Source organism: Nerophis lumbriciformis, linkage group LG38, assembly GCF_033978685.3.
Source record: "Nerophis lumbriciformis linkage group LG38, RoL_Nlum_v2.1, whole genome shotgun sequence".
In the NCBI taxonomy this organism is placed as follows: Eukaryota; Metazoa; Chordata; class Actinopteri; order Syngnathiformes; family Syngnathidae; genus Nerophis; species Nerophis lumbriciformis.
This window is the reverse complement of record NC_084585.2, coordinates 6,140,582-6,160,270: the sequence shown is the minus strand read 5'-3', so window position 1 is coordinate 6,160,270 and position 19,689 is coordinate 6,140,582. Positions and strand designations below refer to the sequence as shown.

General features: G+C 43.1%; 2 protein-coding genes across 3 annotated transcripts in view; one reads left to right on the top strand and one right to left on the bottom strand.

Moving 5' to 3' along the window:
- LOC133578165 (evC complex member EVC) overlaps positions 1–17,322 on the bottom strand; it is a 37,648-nt gene extending 20,326 nt beyond the window's left edge. For both annotated transcript variants that reach the window (XM_061932366.2, XM_061932367.2), the window contains exons 1-9: positions 17,052–17,322; positions 16,869–16,976; positions 13,906–13,989; positions 7,146–7,372; positions 6,974–7,058; positions 6,748–6,846; positions 2,840–2,968; positions 2,608–2,769; positions 2,299–2,515 (exon numbers count right to left, since the gene is read on the bottom strand). In XM_061932366.2, coding sequence (XP_061788350.2) covers positions 2,299–2,515; positions 2,608–2,769; positions 2,840–2,968; positions 6,748–6,846; positions 6,974–7,058; positions 7,146–7,372; positions 13,906–13,989; positions 16,869–16,976; positions 17,052–17,228 — 1,288 coding nt within the window. In that variant the 5' untranslated portion in view covers positions 17,229–17,322. The remainder of the gene's footprint in view (positions 1–2,298; positions 2,516–2,607; positions 2,770–2,839; positions 2,969–6,747; positions 6,847–6,973; positions 7,059–7,145; positions 7,373–13,905; positions 13,990–16,868; positions 16,977–17,051) is intronic.
- An 83-nt stretch (positions 17,323–17,405) lies between these two features.
- Positions 17,406–19,689, top strand: part of LOC133578166 (limbin-like) — a 52,744-nt gene continuing 50,460 nt past the window's right edge. Inside the window, exons 1-2 of the mRNA XM_061932368.2 lie at positions 17,406–18,009; positions 18,093–18,168. Coding sequence (XP_061788352.2) covers positions 17,788–18,009; positions 18,093–18,168 — 298 coding nt within the window. The 5' untranslated portion in view covers positions 17,406–17,787. The remainder of the gene's footprint in view (positions 18,010–18,092; positions 18,169–19,689) is intronic.

Below are 19,689 nucleotides of genomic sequence, written 5' to 3'. Positions count from 1 at the left end.
GTTGCGCCAGTGGCCCAAAGATGCGAAAGTGGCAAGAAATTGGACGTTTGTTCCGCACACTTTACCGACGAAAGCTATGCTACGACAGAGATGGCAAGAATGTGTGGATATCCTGCGACACTCAAAGCCAGGGCCGGCCCGTGGCATAGGCCGTATAGGCAAATGCTAAGGGCGCCGTCCATCAGGGGGCGCCACGCCAGTTCCACAAATGTTGGAGAAAAAAAAAGAAAAAAAAAGTTGGTACTATTATTTCTAAATACAAAAAATAATCCCACGTTAATTAAAATGCAAAGTAAAGCCTATTTAATAGAAATATTATTTGTTACAACATTACGCCCCCCCTCCTCCCCCCGCACGGTGCGCCCCCTCCCTTCCCGTATCATGACTCTTTTTGGACGTCACCACATCAAAAAATCAACACAAGATGCCAAAACTGTCAGGTGCCCAGGGAAGAAAAAAGAGAAAAGAAGAGGAGGAGAAACGAGAAAAGACAGAGGTATCAGGTAGGTAACGTGAGCCTACATGAAATTATTTGTCTGTTACAGAATGTGATAGTAACCTGGCTTTTTAGCATTAAGCTAATGTTACATGATTCGGCAATTGCTAATCAATAAATAGCTAGTTCTGTTTTAACGTCGGGTTAATATTGTGGAGGGGGCTAAATTGTTATGGAAAATAATAATGTAACGTTAGGTAATTACAGTACTCCCACCTTACATTCCTCAGGGACATTTGTATTAGATCTTTTAAGCAGGTGTTTTTTGTTTACATTGTTATTGCCTTCTGGTTAGCCAATGTTTGCCCTGCAGGTAATAGTCACTTTTCCACTCCTTTATATATTAGGTATAGCTGTAAGTAAAAAAAAAAAGGTCAAAAACAAAGCTATTCGGTTTCTTGTGAGTATATACACTTCACTGCCGATGTGGGGGGGCGCCACCTAAAATCTTGCCTAGGGCGCCAGATTGGTTAGGGCCGGGCCTGCTCAAAGCAGATGCATTTCCAACGATAAAGTCAAAGAAATCTGCCGCCAGACCCCCATTGAATCTGCCGGAGTGTGTGAGCAATTCAGGGACAAAGGACCTCGGTAGCACGGCAAGCAATGGCGGCAGTTTGTTCCCGCAGACGAGCGAGCTAAACCCCCTGGATGTCTTGGCTCACACCGTCCCTTATGCCACCGAAGATGATCAAGAGAAGAATATCGACCCTAGCTTCCCTGGCCTGCCGACATGAGGGTATGTCTACAGAATATATTAATTGATGAAAATTGGGCTGTTTGCACTCTCAAAGTGCATGTTGTTGCCAAATGTATTTCATATGCTGTAAACCTAGTTCATAGTTGTTAATTTCCTTTAATGCCAAACAAACACATACCAATCGTTGGTTAGAAGGCGATCGCCAAATTCGTCCTCGCTTTCTCCCGTGTCGCTGGCTGTCGTGTCGTTTTCGTCGGTTTCGCTTGCATACGGTTCAAACCGATATGGCTCAATAGCTTCAGTTTCTTCTTCAATTTCGTTTTCGCTACCTGCCTCCACACTACAACCATCCGTTTCAATACATGCGTAATCTGTTGAATCGCTTAAGCCGCTGAAATCCGAGTCTGAATCCGAGCTAATGTCGCTATATCTTGCTGTTCTTTCCGCCATGTTTGTTTGTGTTCACTATGTGACGTCACAGGAAAATGGACGGGTGTTTATAACGATGGTTAAAATCAGGCACTTTGAAGCTTTTTTTTAGGGATATTGCGTGATGGGTAAAATTTTGAAAAAAACTTCGAAAGATATAATAAGCCACTGGGAACTGATTTTTAATGGTTTTAACCATTCTGAAATTGTGATAATGTTCCCCTTTAAAGGGGAACTGCACCTTTCCTGGAATTTTTGCCCATCATCCACAATCCTTGTGTGAGACAGGAACCTTTCCTATGTGTTCTAAAGAGTGAAAAACTGTAACAATGTAGGTAATGAAGAATCGTCTATTCTGCCTATAGAGCCCTCTAAAAAACAGACAATAACGCTCCATTTGCATGACATGCCTGGGATTCAAACGAGGATCTTTTAAAGCCAATTCCTTACAGAATTACGCAACTCAGTGATTGTCTCGGCTTGAAGTGATTATTTCAATGAGCGTCCTATAAAAGGGACTATGCTGAATGGAGCTGTGTAACAATTAGGGATTATGTAATAAGCCTGTCCTGAAAAACCCTGACCTTATTTGGAAGGTAAAAAATAGTCTCATTTAAGTCAGTGAATTTAATCAAGTAGGCTACATGTTGTGTTTGCTGTCACTCATTCATCTTACCCTCTCTGCACTGTTGAAGGCCCTCTGAAAGTGCGTGCTGCACCTCTGAGAGTACTGCCTCCATGCTACTGAAGGTCAAAACGTCCTCGCTGGTCATCTGCTCCAATGTTGTCGCCACCAAACCCTGCCTCAGAATCACTTCCTGTTGTAGCAAGGCCGGCTGGGATTGGAGGAGCCCCGTAAGCTCCTCCCACCACGACAACTTCTGGTGGATCCGCTAGAAAGGAGAGGCGACAACACATTGATTAGTTATTCTATACGATTGCTCAAATAATGGCACAATTGATAGACCTGACTAGTCCTGTTCACCTTGAGTTCTCCCTCTTGTACTTTCATGAGATGATTCTCCAGCGACAGAAGAGCATCGCTGAGAGAGGCAGTAGCGTCACGGGCTTCATTCACCGTGAAGCTGCTGGTCTTCTTCATCACATGCTGACAGAGCTCTTCTACACACTTGGTCAAATCTTTGGACTGGGAAGAGGATTGCACATTACCTTTAACCTATGATCTGCTATAATTCTCAAGAGATTTTCGTGTTTACCATTTGAAGGTTGCGTTCCAGAAAATCTTTTTGAGCTCTCTCTATTTCCTCCAAAGTACAAGGAGCGTCGGCATTGTCATCACTTGGGGCACGGCCGCGTGGCCGCTGTTTCCTCAACTCCTCCACTTCCTACAAAGATACAGCATAAAGTGGTGGTCAAAAGTGTACATACACTTGTAAAGAACATCATGTCATGGCTGTCTTGAGTCTCCAATCATTTCTACAACTCTTATTTTTTTGTGATAGAGTCATACTTGCCAACCCTCCCGGATTTTCCGGGAGACTCCCGAAATTCAGCGCCTCTCCCGAAAACCTCCCGGGACAAATTTTCTCCCGAAAATCTACCGAAATTCAGGCGGAGCTGGAGGCCACGCCCCCTCCAGTTCCATGCGGACCTGAGTGACGTGTTGACTGCCTGTTCTCACGTCTGCTTTCCCACAATATAAACAGTTAATGATCGAGGGCGAGTTCTTGGTTTCTTATGTGTGTTTATTGTTAGGCAGTTTCATTAATGTCCTCCCAGCGCGGTAACAACACACAACAACAGCAGTCAAGTTTTCGTCTACCGTAAAGCAGTTCGTCTGCCGTAAACAGCAATGTTGTGACACTTTTAAACAGGACAATACTGCCATCTACTGTACATGCATATGTGACCCACCCATAATGTGTCACATTTTTGTGTTGATTTATTTATTTTATTTTGTGGTTTGAATTCGTTTTTGGAGCTGTCATTACACATTTATCAGTATTCACATTGGTCAGTAGGGGGCAGTAGGGCGTTTCTTCCCAATTGAATGCTATCACCTGCAGACCGGAAGTGTCTTGTCATTCTGATGAGCGCGACCAGTCTGTGAACAATTGAAACGTCCTGTGTGCTATTTCCTCCTGTATAACAGGTTAGTTTTGGTGAATCAACTCACTGAATAATATCCATGTGATCTTTATAACTTTAAGTACACATTCTGATGGTGGAGCCTAACTCTAAAGTGCTTGTGAGTTGTAGTTTGTATTTGTGAATGAATCTAGTGCACAGCTGCAGTAATCAATACAAAAAGGCGACGTGAGTGCGCAATGTTTATATAGGAACTTCTGATCCTAATTCAGACTCCCAAATTAGAGCTCCCGTTTTCTTATTGATTTTATAATGTATATTTGTATAATGTGTGTGTTCTGAAATAGTGACAGAGAATGGAACAAGGATGGACAATTCAACCCTTAACTCAACAATGAGTAGATGAGTGTTATGTGCGTGTATATGTGTAAATAAATGAACACTGAAATTCAAGTATTTATTTTATTTATTTATATATATATATATATATATGTAATAAAAATAAAAAAATCTATATATATGTAATAAAAAAAAAATAAAAAAATCATCTATATATATATATATATATATATATATATATATAGCTAGAATTCACTGAAAGTCAAGTATTTCTTATATATATATATATATATATATCTCTTAACCACGCCCCCCGCCCCACCCCCGACCACCCCCCCACCCCCCACCCCTACCTCCCGAAATCGGAGGTCTCAAGGTTGGCAAGTATGGATAGAGTGATTGGAGCACATACTTGTTGGTCACAAAAACATTCATGAAGTTTGGTTCTTTTATGAATTTATTATGGGTCTACTGAAAATGTGCTGGGTCAAAAGTATACATACAGCAATGTTAATATTTGCTTACATGTCCCTTGGCAAGTTTCACTGCAATAAGGCGCTTTTGGTAGCCATCCACAAGCTTCTGCTTGAATTTTTGACCACTCCTCTTGACAAATTGGTGCAGTTCAGCTAAATTTGTTGTTTTTCTGACATGGACTTGTTTCTTCAGCATTGTCCACACGTTTAAGTCAGGACTTTGGGAAGGCTATTCTAAAACCTTCATTCTGTCATGTCTGTATTATCATGTTTTGTTTTAAGTCATGTTTTGTTTAGTTTCTGTCTTTTCACTCCCTTGTCTGGTCACCATAGCAACCATTAGTTTTCACCTGTCACGTCACGCACCTGTTTCACGTTTTGAGTCACGCACCTGCTTTCACTAATCATGTCTGTATTATCATGTTTTGTTTTAAGTCATGTTTTGTTTAGTTTCTGTCTTTTCACTCCCTTGTCTGGTCACCATAGCAACCATTAGTTTTCACCTGTCACGTCACGCACCTGTTTCACGTTTTGAGTCACGCACCTGCTTTCACTAATCATGTCCATAGTATTTAAGTTCATTCATTTTCTGTTGTTCGTCCTGACGACCTCAACACATTTATACTCTGTTCATGCCTGATACTTCTGCCCATGTCAATTCCTCAAGCAACTACTTTTGTCCAAGCCAAGTAAGTTTTTGTTCCATATTTATAGTCTTTTTGGTTTCATAGTTTGTTCTCCGCCATTGTGCGTGTTTTTTGTTTGTACTTTTTTGCTATAGTCTTTTGGTTTCATTGTTTATTCTCCGCCACTGTGCGCGCTTTCATTTATTCCTTTTTTTGATAATAATAAATCATGTACCTTCATTCCCGTCTCGCACGAGCCAACTTTCCGTTGCATCCTGGAAAAGCACACACCCCGGACCAAGTCATGACACATTCTAGCCTGATTTAGCCATTCCTTTACCACTTTTGACGTGTGTTTGGGGTCATTGTCCTGTTGGAACACCCAACTGCGCCCAAGACCCAACCTCCGGGCTGATGATTTTAGCTTGTCCTGAAGAATTTGGAGGTAATCCTCCTTTTTTCATTGTCCCATTTAAAGCACCAGTTCCATTGGCAGCAAAACAGGCCCAGAGCATAATATTACCACCACCATGCTTGACGGTAGGAATGGTGTTTCTGGGATTAAAGGCCTCCCCTTTTCTCCTCCAAACATATTGCTGGGTACTGTGGCCAAACAGCTCCATTTTTTTTTCATCTGACATCACATGGACAAAGATAAGTCCTGGAGGAAAGTTCTGTGGTCAGATGAAACAAAAATTGAGCTGTTTGACTACAATACCGAGCAATAAGTTTGGAGGAGAAAAGGTGAGGCCCTTTATCCCAGTAACACCAATCCTACCATCAAGCATGGTGGTGGTAGTATTATGCTCTGGGCCTGTTTTGCTGCCAATGGAACTGGTGCTTTACAGAGAGTAAATGGGACAATAAAAACGAGGATTACTTCCAAATTCTTCAGAACAAGCTAAAATCATCAGCCCGGAGGTTGGGTCTTGGGCGCAGTTGGGTGTTCCAACAGGACAATGACCCCAAACACACGTCAAAAGTGGTAAAGGAATGGCTAAATCAGGCTAGAATGAAGGTTTTAGAATAGCCTTCCCAAAGTCCTGACTTAAACGTGTGGACAATGCTGAAGAAAGAAGTCCATGTCAGAAAACCAACAAATTTAGCTGAACTGCACCAATTTGTCAAGAGGAGTGGTCAAAAATTCAAGCAGAAGCTTGTGGATGGCTACCAAAAGTGCCTTATTGCAGGTAAACTTGCCAAGGGACATGTAAGCAAATATTAACATTGCTGTATGTATACTTTTGACCCAGCACATTTTCAGTAGACCCATAATAAATTCATAAAAGAAGCAAACTTCGTGAATGTTTTTTGTGACCAACAAGTATGTGCTCCAATCACTATATCACAAAAAAACAAGAGTTGTAAAAATGATTGGAAACTCAAGACAGCCATGACATTATGTTCTTTACAAGTGTATGTACACTTTTAACCACAACTGTATATTCTATCATAACATGACGTCCAATTTCTAGTTTCTTCTCTGGGACTGATTTTGTGTTGTGTGCACACCATTCAAAAACAATAAGTTCTGTTAAACCCCTAATGGCAACATAAGATGTGGTGGTGGTGGTGGTGTTCTTGTTTGAGCAAGTTGCAAACAGCTCCTTTTAAATGCAATCCCCGAGTGTTTACCTTTTGCTGCATTTGAAGAATTTGCTTGGAGAAATCTGCGTCATTTTTGTCTTTTGGAAAACGGCTGCAAAATATCTTTTTCACCATTTGAAGGTATATCTGAAGCACAAAAAGAGTAGCATTTTCAAAACAATCAGTCACCAGTTGGTTTATTTGGCATTTGTCACGCTGCACATCTCGCAGTCGTTCTTGACCACAGTTGAGTTCCCTATGTAGGTCAACTCACAATATATTTTTCCTCTTGAAGTTGAGAGTGAAGCTGTTGCACATCTTGCAGGGCCAAACAGTGGAGGTTAATCCGAGCTTCGAACCTGCAGAGTGGAAAGATAGCTTTTAAAACTTGGACTTCCATCCAGATCCTGCCAGGTTAAGGCCAATGGTCTCTGTTGGACACACACCCTGTTTGCGTCAGAGTGTCGGGGTAGTGGGACACCCTGACGAAGCTCTGGTTCTGTAGACTCTTGGGTACCGATGAGGAGGAGATGAACTGGCTGCTGTCGTCATTGTCCAGTTCTTGGCTCAGGGACTCTTCGTCTGTGGAGGATGAGGGCGAGTCCTCCTTTGGCGTTGTTGCTAACTTGGAGCACTCATGTAGTGAAGGGTTGGAGGCGCCGTCTGCTAAAGGCTGCAGCACACGTTGACGAGTGCAGGAAAATTGTCATATGTGCTTTACTATTTGCCTCATGAACATACTGTCAAATAGTACCTCAACTTGAGGGATCCCCCCAACTTTAGAGTGTTTTAAGATAAGCACTGTGTATCTTGGGTAATTGTTAAGCTTTAAGTTGCTAAGCAAAAATTGGAGTTATAAGCATTATAATCATTCGTTGGCATTGCAAATGTCCCAGTGAATGTTTGGGCACCTAACGATTCGATTCAGAATCGATTCTCGATTTAACACGATTCTTGAGTCAAAACGATTCTCGCAATGTACTATTTACATACCTGCCAACTTTTGAAATCAGAAAAACCTAGTAGCCAGGGTCCAGAGGCCACAGACCCCGGTAGGTCCAGGACAAAGTCCTGGTGGGGGGTTCCTTCGCCCCCCGACCCAAAATGATTATTAGCATTCAGACAGGTTAAAATGTTGCTAAAACCATCACTTTTCTATCAGTCACAGTGAATTTTCAAAACAAAAATATTACAGCAAAAAATCATATGGGTTGATTGACATGTTTATTCTGTAAGCTAACTTCAATAGTTTGAAATTATTTTGACAGTTAATGCCAGTTATCCTGTCAACCTTTCACAAGACTTCAATTTGTTAATTGAAAGTATAAACAGTATAAACACTTTTTACAGTAAACAAATGGTAAAACAGTACTAAACAATTCCATTAAAAAAAAAATTGGTGTCATTATTAACTTTCTGTCCAAGCTTGTATAATCTACTGCCTTGTTCAATTGTAAAAAATATTCTGTGCCTAAAATTCACATTTCTATCACAATTATCATACTGTAAACATGGTAAGCTAACTTCATTAAAATTAATAGTCCTGTCAATAGCATGGAATTACAATTCAAATGTAGTTTTTTTGTAAGCCTTTCAAAAGAATTCAAAATATGAAAAATTAATGAAAATTAATTTAAGCCATCAGACACTTGAAAAGTGGCACATCACATCTCTAATGTAATCATTTTAACTTTTCAACAGAAATAGCACTGCAAAAATATTAAGGACATACTTCTGTATTTTGGTAGTTATGCTGTCAACATTTAACAAGATTTCTTCAACTTGGACTTGAAAGCATAAATAGTACAAACACTTTTAACAGTATAACAGTACTAAACAATTCCAATAGATAACATTGGTGTCATTACCTTTTTGTGGCTAAAATCCAAATGTATCCAAAGAATCTGTTTGGGCGACGAAAAACGTTGAAAGTTTTCCACTTGTATCGCTAGCAACGGCATTAGACTTGTGTTTTTTTGTCCCAACGTGGTCTTTTACATCGCTAATTCCTCCGTGTCCGATCGAAAAATCTTGTCTGCACAAGGTGCAATTCGCGTAGTTTTCACCCTTTTTGGAACGGATAATTATTCCCGGATAGGCTTTTGAATATTCTTCACGGAATGACTGCAGTTTTCTTTTCGGTTTAAGACTCGTATGCGATTTTTCTCCGGCTGATTCCATGATCGTTCGCTTGTTTGGAAACAATGGCAACTGGTGCCTCGTGCTTGGCAGCGGTGCTATAAATAGCCTCGTGCATGGCATTCGGAATGGCTCGATAGGAAGTTACGGGAAGCAGTGTCGATTGTCATTGTTGTTACGCGATTTCGTGAATAAAACTTAAAAAAAAAAAAAAAAATTTAATTAATGAAAAACCGTATTTTTTATCACTGCAACCGTAACCCGGAATAGGTTGATGAAAACCGTACTAATTACGGGAAAACCGGAGTAGTTGGCAGGTATGTATTTAGTATAACGACAAGAGGGACGAGCGGTAGAAAATGGATGGATCATGATTCAACTTTTTCAAAACAGGTTAAAGGTTAGAAAAGCTCCTTCTGGTTGTATTCAGATATGCTTAAAAACGTACTTTGAAAAATTGATGCCTATAAAAAAATATATATATTATTATTTTACTCAATTTTCTTGGTAATTTGCTGAAATGTTTCAGGGGGGGCTAGTAGGAATAATAAAAATAACATGAAAAAATATATTTTTTAATCCATTTTTTTAAATTGATGAATCAATTTAGAATCGGGATGTCATTTTTTGTGCACCCTCGTGGTCTTCATAACTGACAACATTCCCAACCATCCAGGTATTGACTAATTGATGATTACACCGATCATCGGTATGTGTTTTAAAAAAGAGCTTGCGGGTTTATATCAATGTTAATAATAATTAAGAGTCTGAATGGACAGAATTTCTAGGTGCAGTCAAGGCGTTGAGGGGATCTGGTTTGGTGGCTGCAGGATTAGGTCTCTGCTTTTTGCAGATGATGTGGTCCTGATAGCTTCATCTGGCCAGGATCTTCAGCTCTCACTGGATCGGTTCGCAGCCGAGTGTGAAGCGACTGGGATGAGAATCAGCACCTCCAAGTCCGAGTCCATGGTTCTCGCCCGGAAAAGGGTGGAGTGCCATCTCCGGGTTGGGGAGGAGATCTTGCCCCAAGTGGAGGAGTTCAAGTACCTCGGAGTCTTGTTCACGAGTGAGGGAAGAGTGGATCGTGAGATCGACAGGCGGATCGGTGCGGCGTCTTCAGTAATGCGGACGCTGTATCGATCCGTTGTGGTGAAGAAGGAGCTGAGCCGGAAGGCAAAGCTCTCAATTTACCGGTCGATCTACGTTCCCATCCTCACCTATGGTCATGAGCTTTGGGTTATGACCGAAAGGACAAGATCACGGGTACAAGCGGCCGAAATGAGTTTCCTCCGCCGGGTGGCGGGGCTCTCCCTTAGAGATAGGGTGAGAAGCCATCCGGGAGGAGCTCAAAGTAAAGCCGCTGCTCCTCCACATCGAGAGGAGCCAGATGAGGTGGTTCGGGCATCTGGTCAGGATGCCACCCGAACGCCTCCCTAGGGAGGTGTTTAGGGCACGTCCGACCGGTAGGAGGCCGCGGGGAAGACCCAGGACACGTTGGAAAGACTATGTCTCCCGGCTGGCCTGGGAACGCCTCGGGGTCCCACAGGAAGAGCTGGACGAAAAGGCTGGGGAGAGGGAAGTCTGGGCTTCCCTGCTTAGGCTGCTGCCCCCGCGACCCGACCTCGGATAAGCGGAAGAAGATGGATGGATGGATGGTCTGAATCTTTAGGTCCCTAACGATTCGATCTGTTTCCCATTCCTGGGGTGACGATTAGATTCAGAATCGATTCTTGATTTAACACGATTCATGAGTCAAAACGATTCTCGCAATGTATTATTTAGTACAACAGTAAGAGGGACAAGCGGTAGCAAATAGATTGATCATGATTCAACTTTTTCCAAACAGGTTAAAGGTTAGAAAAGCTCCTTATGGTTGTATTGAGATATGAATAAAAACATACTTAGAAAAATTGATGCCTTTAAAAAATATATACAGTATATATTTTTTTTTACTCATTTACTCAATTTCCTTGGTAATCTGCTGAACTGTTTCAGAGAGGGCTAGTAGGAATAATTAAAATAAAATTTAAAAAATATATTTTTTAATCCGTGTTTTTTAATTTATTAACCAATTTAGAATCGGGATGTCATTTTTTGTGCACCCTAGTGGTCTTCATAACTGACAACATTCCCAACCATCCAGTTATTGACTAATTGACGATTACACCGATCATCGGTATGTGTTTTAAAAAAGGTTTATATCAATGTTAATAATGATTAGGGGTGTGAATCTTTAGGTCCCAAACGATTCGATCTGTTTTCACAGAATCGATTCTCGATTTAACACGATTCTTGAGTCAAAATGATTCTCGCAATGTATTATTTAGTGTAACAGTAAGAGGGACAAGCAGACAAAACAGGTTAAAGGTTAGAAAAAAAGCTCCTTCTGGTTGTATTGAGGTATGCTTAAAAATGTACTATGAAAAATTGATGCCTTAAAAAATATATATATATATATCTTTTTTTTTTTTTTTACTCAATTTTCTTGGTAATCTGCTGAACTGTTTCAGAGACAGCTAGTAGGAATAATAAAAATAAAATTAAAATATATATTTTCTAATCCATTTTTAAAATTTATGAATCGATTTATAATCGGGATGAACGAGAATCGAGATTCGGATGTGAATTTTTTTTTTTTGGTCTTTATAAGTGACCACATTCCCAACCATCCATCCATCTTCTTCCGCTTATCCGAGGTCGGGTCGCGGGGGCAGCAGCTTAAGCAGGGAAATCCAGACTTCCCTCTCCCCAGCCACTTCGTCCAGCTCTTCCCGGGGGATCCCGAGGCGTTCCCAGGCCAGCCGGGAGAGATAGTCTTCCCAGCGTGTCCTGGGTCTTCCCCGTGGCCTCCTACCGGTCGGACGTGCCCGAAACACCTTCCTAGGGAGGCGTTCGGGTGGCATCCTGACCAGATGCCCGAACCACCTCATCTGGCTCCTCTTGATGTGGAGGAGCAGCGGCTTTACTTTGATCTCCCCCCGAATGACAGAGCTTCTCACCCTCTCTCTAAGGGAGAGCCCCGCCACTCGGCGGAGGAAACTCATTTCGGCCGCTTGTACCCGTGATCTTGTCCTTTCGGTCATGACCCAAAGCTCATGACCATAGGTGAGGATGGGAACGTAGATCGACCGGTAAATCGAGAGCTTTGCCTTCCGGCTCAGCTCCTTCTTCACCACAACGGATCGATACAGCGTCCGCATTACTGAAGACGCCGCACCGATCCGCCTGTCGATCTCACGATCCACTCTTCCCCCACTCGTGAACAAGACTCCGAGGTACTTGAACTCCTCCACTTGGGGCAAGATCTCCTCCCCAACCCGGAGATGGCACTCCACCCTTTTCCGGGCGAGAACCATGGACTCGGACTTGGAGGTGCTGATTCTCATCCCAGTCGCTTCACACTCGGCTGCAAACCGATCCAGCGAGAGCTGAAGATCCTGGCCAGATGAAGCCATCAGGACCACATCATCTGCAAAAAGCAGAGACCTAATCCTGCAGCCACCAAACCAGATCCCCTCAACGCCTTGACTGCGCCTAGAAATTCTGTCCATAAAAGTTATGAACAGAATCGGTGACAAAGGGCAGCCTTGGCGGAGTCCAACCCTCACTGGAAACGTGTCCGACTTACTGCCGGCAATGCGGACCAAGCTCTGACACTGATCATACAGGGAGCGGACCGCCAAAATCTGCTACCCCATACTCTCTGAGCACTCCCCACAGGACTTCCCGAGGGACACGGTCGAATGCCTTCTCCAAGTCCACAAAACACATGTAGACTGGTTGGGCAAACTCCCATGCACTCTCAAGGACCCTGCCGAGAGTATAGAGCTGGTCCACAGTTCCACGACCAGGACGAAAACCACACTGTTCCTCCTGAATCCGAGGTTCGACTATCCGGCGTAGCCTCCTCTCCAGTACACCTGAATAAACCTTACCGGGAAGGCTGAGGAGTGTGATCCCACGATAGTTAGAACACACCCTCCGGTTCCCCTTCTTAAAGAGAGGAACCACCACCCCGATCTGCCAATCCAGAGGTACCGCCCCCGATGTCCACGCGATGCTGCAGAGTCTTGTCAACCAAGACAGCCCCACAGCATCCAGAGCCTTAAGGAACTCCGGGCGGATCTCATCCACCCCCGGGGCCTTGCCACCGAGGAGCTTTTTAACTACCTCAGCAACCTCAGCCCCAGAAATAGAAGAGCCCACCACAGAATCCCCAGGCACTGCTTCCTCATAGGAAGACGTGTTGGTGGGATTGAGGAGGTCTTCGAAGTATTCTCTCCACCGATCCACAACATCCACAGTCGAGGTCAGCAGAACACCATCCTCACCATACACGGTGTTGATAGTGCACTGCTTCCCCTTCCTGAGGCGGCGGATGGTGGTCCAGAATCGCTTCGAAGCCGTCCGGAAGTCGTTTTCCATGGCTTCCCCGAACTCCTCCCATGTCCGAGTTTTTGCCTCCGCAACCGCTGAAGCCGCACACCGCTTGGCCTGTCGGTACCTGTCCGCTGCCTCAGGAGTCCTATGAGCCAAAAGAACCCGATAGGACTCCTTCTTCAGCTTGACGGCATCCCTCACCGCCGGTGTCCACCAACGGGTTCTAGGATTTTTTTTTGGTCAATTTTTGAAATGTATGAATTTATTTTGAATCAGGATGAATCGATTTTTTTTTTTTTGTGCAGCCCTAGTGGTCTACATAAGTGATGACATACCCAACCATCTATTTATTGACTAATTGATCATTTATCTGTGTTTTAAAAAAAAGTGCCTGCAGGTTACATATCAATATTATTCATAATTTGGCACCTAACGATTGGATTCAATTCCTATTGACATAACTTTGTTTTTTGAATTATGAAAGAAGGAAGTGTAGGTGAAGGACAGTGCTGAGAAAAAAGAAGTGAATGATATTCATTGAATTAAAAAAAGAAACAAGAAGAAAAATTGTAATTACTTTCAAAGGGAGAAGTTGATTTGAAATACAAGTATTTGCAGAACCAATAAATTGAGGTGCTACTTTATTGATATGTTTGTAGAATGTCTTCAGAATAGAAAAGGACTTACTCTGTATTTTTGGTTGATGGGGTACACCACTTTTGCTTTGGATGCAAATGCTGCCACGTCACTACTTACAGGTACCTGCTTTCTCTGTTGGTCAATAACACATATACAGTCCTGGTCAAAAGTGTACATACACTTGTAAAGAACATCATGTCATGGCTGTCTTGAGTTTCTAATCATTTCTACAACTCTTTTTTTTTTTTTTTGAGATAGAGTGATTGGAGCACATACTTGTTGGTCACAAAAAACATTCATGAAGTTTGCCTCTTTTATGAATTTATTATGGGTCTACTGAAAATGTGAGCAAATGTGCTGGGTCAAAAGTATACATACAGCAATGTTAATACTTGCTTACATGTCCCTTGGCAAGTTTACCTGCAATAAGGCGCTTTTGGTAGCCATCCACAAGCAAAAACAATAATGTTGATGTTGGAGGAGTTGTGAATGACTGCAGGGACACAACATTAGATACACCTGCAGACTGCAGGTGTACCTAATTCACAACTCCTCCAACACGAACATTACTGTTTTTGCACTTTTTGGCTTCTTATTAAATAACTTTTGTAACCTATTTTCATGGGCTTTCCTCTTTGTGATGTTAAGTACCTGTTATGCGCTGTTATACAGTATATGCCTTGAGCTCTTATTTTGAAGGCGCTAAGAGCGGAAGTGATGTCACGTTGCGGAGGTTTTTGAAAGAAGGTAAATAAAGTGGTCCTCGTGTAAACTGGAGCCTGCGTGTTTGTTATTTTGTAGTTTCATACAGTATAGGCGACATTTATAAACCCTCGGTTACACTTTTTTAAATAGATTCAATCTTGCACGTGGAAAGTTTAAGTGAGGGCTTTAGTTGCGGTGCATGGACTTAATTTCTAAGTAAAGGTAAGACCATAATAACGTTTTTTTTTAATTAAATGTGCTTTTTTGTGTGCTACAGTTTGTATGTGTAAAGTTAAAGTTAAGTTAAAGTACCAATGATTGTCACACACACACTAGGTGTAATGAAATTTGTCCTCTGCATTTGACCCATCCCCTTGATCACCCCCTGGGAGGTGAGGGGAGCAGTGGGCAGCAGCGGCGCCGCGCCTGGGAATCATTTTTGGTGATTTAACCCCCAATTCCAACCCTTGATGCTGAGTGCCAAGCAGGGAAGAATGCTGGTATGAGCTTTTAAACATAACCCGTTAACTGCTGCCAATCAAATGGTGAATAAGATACTCTTTAGGGTTCATATGTTTGTAAATCTGACTGTGATGAAGTCAGTGCCTCACCAGCCATCAACCTCACCGCACGTCACTGATATACTGTAATATTGTACATGGTCATTGGTATATATTGTATATATGTTATAGACATAATATAATATATCTGTATATATATTATTCTGTACACATATTATGTATATATTCGTATATATGTTAGATTTTTTTATCGCTATATTAGTCTATTTATACCTGCATTGTCCTTTCCATCCTTACACTTTCCATCATTGTAACGAGCTACTGTGTTGAACAATTTCCCTTGTGGATCATTAAAGTTTGTCTAAGTCAGGGGTCGGCAACCTTTACCAGTCAAAGAGCCATTTTGACCAGTTTCACAAATTATAGAAAACAATGGGAGCCGCAAATTTTTTTGAAATTTTAAATGAAATAACACTGCATATAAAGGTTTTTTTTTTGCTTTGTGTTTGTATAAACCAGGGGTCTCAGACACGCTGCCCACACCTTTACGTGGAATTTGAAAGCTGGTGAGGCACGCGGGTTTTAGATGAATGGCTCAGCGTCATGCGTGCCGTGATGGTACAGCATATAGCACCCACTACAGCCAGCGTGTGTGATCAGCCACACGTTGTATGAGGCTTCGGCTTGCTCACATTGGTGACAGCAAGGCATACTTGGTCAACAACCACACAGGTCACACTGACGGTGCCGGTATAAAAAAAAAAAAAAACTTTAACACTCTTACTAATAATGCGCCACACTGTGAACCCACACCAAACAAGAATGACAAACACATTTCGGGAGAACATCTGCACCGTAACACAACATAAACACAACAGGACAAATACCCAGAATCCCATGCAGCCCTAACTCTTTTGGGATACATTATACACCCCCGCTACCAAACCCCGCCCACCTCAACCGACGCACAGAGAGAGAGGGGGGGGGGTTGATGTGTGAGGGAGCAGGGTTGGGGTGGGGGCGGGGTTTGGTGGTAGCAGGGGTGTATAATGTAGCCAGGAAGAGTCTGGGCTGCATGGGATTCTGTGTGTTTGTTCTGTTGTGTTTATGTTGTGTTAAGGTGCAGATGTTCTCCCGAAATGTGTTTGTCATTCTTGTTTGGTTTTGGTTAAAAGTGTGGCGCATTATTAGTAAGAGTGTTAAAGTTGTTTTATATGACCACCGTCAGTGTAACCTGTGTGGCTGTTGACCAAGTATGCATTGCTGTCACGTAAGTGTGCAAGCAGAAGATGTATATTGTATAACAAGTGTTGGGCTGGCACGGTGTTAATACAGATTGTAGAGGGCGCCAAATGTTGTACCATCATGGCACGCCCTTATTATAGCCGTAAGGGTGAAAATCGGTGAATATTAACCCGGGGAGTTTTCTGCGAGAGGCACTGAAATCCCTAAGTCTCACGGGAAAATTGGGGGGTTCAGCAAGTAAGCTGCTGAGCCGCATCAGAGTGATCAAAGAGCCGCATGCGGCTCCGGAGCCGCGGGTTGCTGACCCCTGGTCTAAGTCAAAGAAGCAAACTTCATGAATGTTTTTTGTGACCAACAAGTATGTGCTCCAATCACTCTATCACAAAAAAAATAAGAGTTGTGGAAATGATTGGAAACTCAAGACAGCCATGACATGATGTTCTTTACAAGTGTATGTACACTTTTGACCACCACTCAATAAAGAAATGGTTAATGAAGACGACAATTAAGCTTCATTTTGGGTTAGAATGGTTGAAATACTTTGTCATTCGTCGTGGCGGTTTCCTTTCTGCTGTTGCTGCCACGATGGCTGGTCATGTTTTCCACGTCTCCATCCTCAGGCTCCAGGAGCCTCCTGGCATTGAGACCCTGACGGAGCAAAAAGTTGCAATACGTTCAAGTGGTGGACATTCAACACGGTTCAACTTCAAGGCGCTTGCCTACTTGTCGCGTCAGAATGAGAGACTTCAGGCAGAAGACGTAGAAAAGGGCAGCGGCTAATATTCCACACAGTCCTCCGCACGCCGTGGCGAGGGTCAGCAGCCCGGAGTAAACCTGCTGGGACTCGCCTAAACTCACCGAAACATCCCTTAAACACTCGCCCGTCTCCGCCTCCGACATTTTTTACATCGGAGCATCAAGATTTGGGGGAAAGTGATGTTGACGGAAGCCTCGAAATCCCCAACGACAAAATGGCGGTCGTAACTTTGACCTAACATATCATGCAGTTTGAACTGTAAGACAAGAATCTTTACAAAGTGTTTACCCAAACTTTCCCAAAGCAGAACTCACATCGGAATCCAACCGAGCGGTGACAATAGATTTATTTCAATGTAAAGGTTCTAATCGTATATAAATATAATAATCTACAGGTTTAAATGGACATAAATCAGTACAAAAACAATCAAATGTCCAGCTTTTATTATTTAGACTAACCATATATGCATTGTGTACGTGATAACGGAATTATTTCGTCGATATTATTTTAGTTTGAAAAACTTAACCGGAAACAGATTTTAACATTCCCGTCACTTTCCAACTTTTGGGAAGAAAGACCGTTTTTGAAACGGAATGTTACAATTTGTGTCAACAGTCTGACCTTTTATTGTTCGTGTAAAACCATGAAGCGACGAATGTGTGCTTACTGCACACCCGCGTGAGAATGTAGCCCAAAAACGAAATGTTTCAGGTTCCATTGATGGCGGGAAAAGTCACGGCATGCTGCGTTATTTTAGTGTCGTGTTTTTATCCCGCGACCCCGTCGACAGGCCGGCGTCCTGGCGGCGTTCGAAGCGAGGCGCCGGGCGTGGTTTGGGAGTTCAGCGCTGGTCCTCGACGTCCACGTAACGGGACATGCCAGTTTACACGCCGGTCTACCGTCACTGTGTCCGACAACAAGAGAGTAAGTAGCCCATTAAAGTTGTCTAATGTTGATAAACTGATATCAGTGTAATGCATCTAATGGATTTGTTTCCATTTTGCAAGTGTCACACCAACTCCAGCTTCCTTGGAACCAAACATAGAGGAGGGAAGTCGGCAGTGCATCAGCTCCATAGACACCGTATGTACTTGCACTGGATATGCACGCCTTTAAGTCATACTTGCCAACCTTGAGACCTCCGATTTCGGGAGATGGGGGGCGTGGTTAAGATATATATATATATATATATATATTAGAGATGCGCGGATAGGCTATTATTTCATCCGCAACCGCATCAGAAAGTCGTCAACCATCCGCAATCCACCCGATCTAACATTTGATCAGAACCGCATCCGCCCGCCATCCGCCCGCACCCGCCCGTTGTTATATATCTAATATAGACGATGCAAGGCATTAGTGAGGTTATAAAGCTTTTGCCTGTTAAAGAAAGGAGACTGATCCAATGCAGCACAGACATTCGCGTGCCACGCTGTCACGACCCAGACGCACACCAGTGCGCAATCATATGGGAGCCGCGCTGAGCGCACCTCCAAGCGCGTCTCGCTGCCGGCGACGGCCGGGTATATGGGCCCGACGCTCCAGCGCCATCCATTTTCAGGGCTAGTTGATTCGGCAGGTGGGTTGTTACACACTCCTTAGCGGGTTCCGACTTCCATGGCCACCGTCCTAGCTGCTGTCTATATCAACCAGGGTGAGCCCCACCCCTTTCGTGAGCGCACTGCGCGCGGAGTGACCCCTGTTACGCGCCCCCGGCAACAGGGGTGGCGGGCAGGTAAGCTGCGCGGGCGGAGCGCGCGGAGTGACCCCTGTTACGAGCCCCCGGCCACGGGGGTGGCGGGCAGGTAAGCTGCTTACCTGCTGCGCGTGACGCCGGCCGCGGCGAAGGCGGACGAGGCGGGGTGTCGGTGCGGTGGTGACCCTGGACGTGCGTCGGGCCCTTCTCGCGGATCGCCTCAGCTACGGCTCCCGGTGGGGCCCTCTCGGGGGAAGGGGCCTCGGTCCCGGACCCCGGCGAGGCGTCCCTTCTCCGCTCCGTAAAAGTGTCCATCTCTTTTCTTTTTTTTCTTCTGTTGTGGCATATGCAGCAGGTGCCTGCTCGTTTTTCGTATGTGGGTAACAACATTTAACTATGTATATATATTTACCAATTGGTTTAACTGCCACCCGCCTGAATCTATTTAAAATCAAATTGTTTTTTATTTCAACCACCCGACCCGACCCGCCGATAAAATCTAATTTTTTTTAATTTCATCCGCCCGATCCACGGATAATCCGCGGACTCCGCGGTTGTGCCCGCAAACCGCGCATCTCTAATATATATATATATATATATATATATATATATATATATATATATATATATATATATATATATATATATATATACGAAATACTTGACTTTCAGTGAATTCTAGCTATATATATATATACATATATATATATATATATATATATATATATATATATATATATATATATATATATATATACATAAATAAAAGAAATACTTGAATTTCAGTGTTCATTTATTTACACATATACACACACATAACACTCCTCTACTCATTGTTGAGTTAAGGGTTGAATTGTCCATCCTTGTTCTATTCTCTGTCACTATTTCAGAACACACACATTATACAA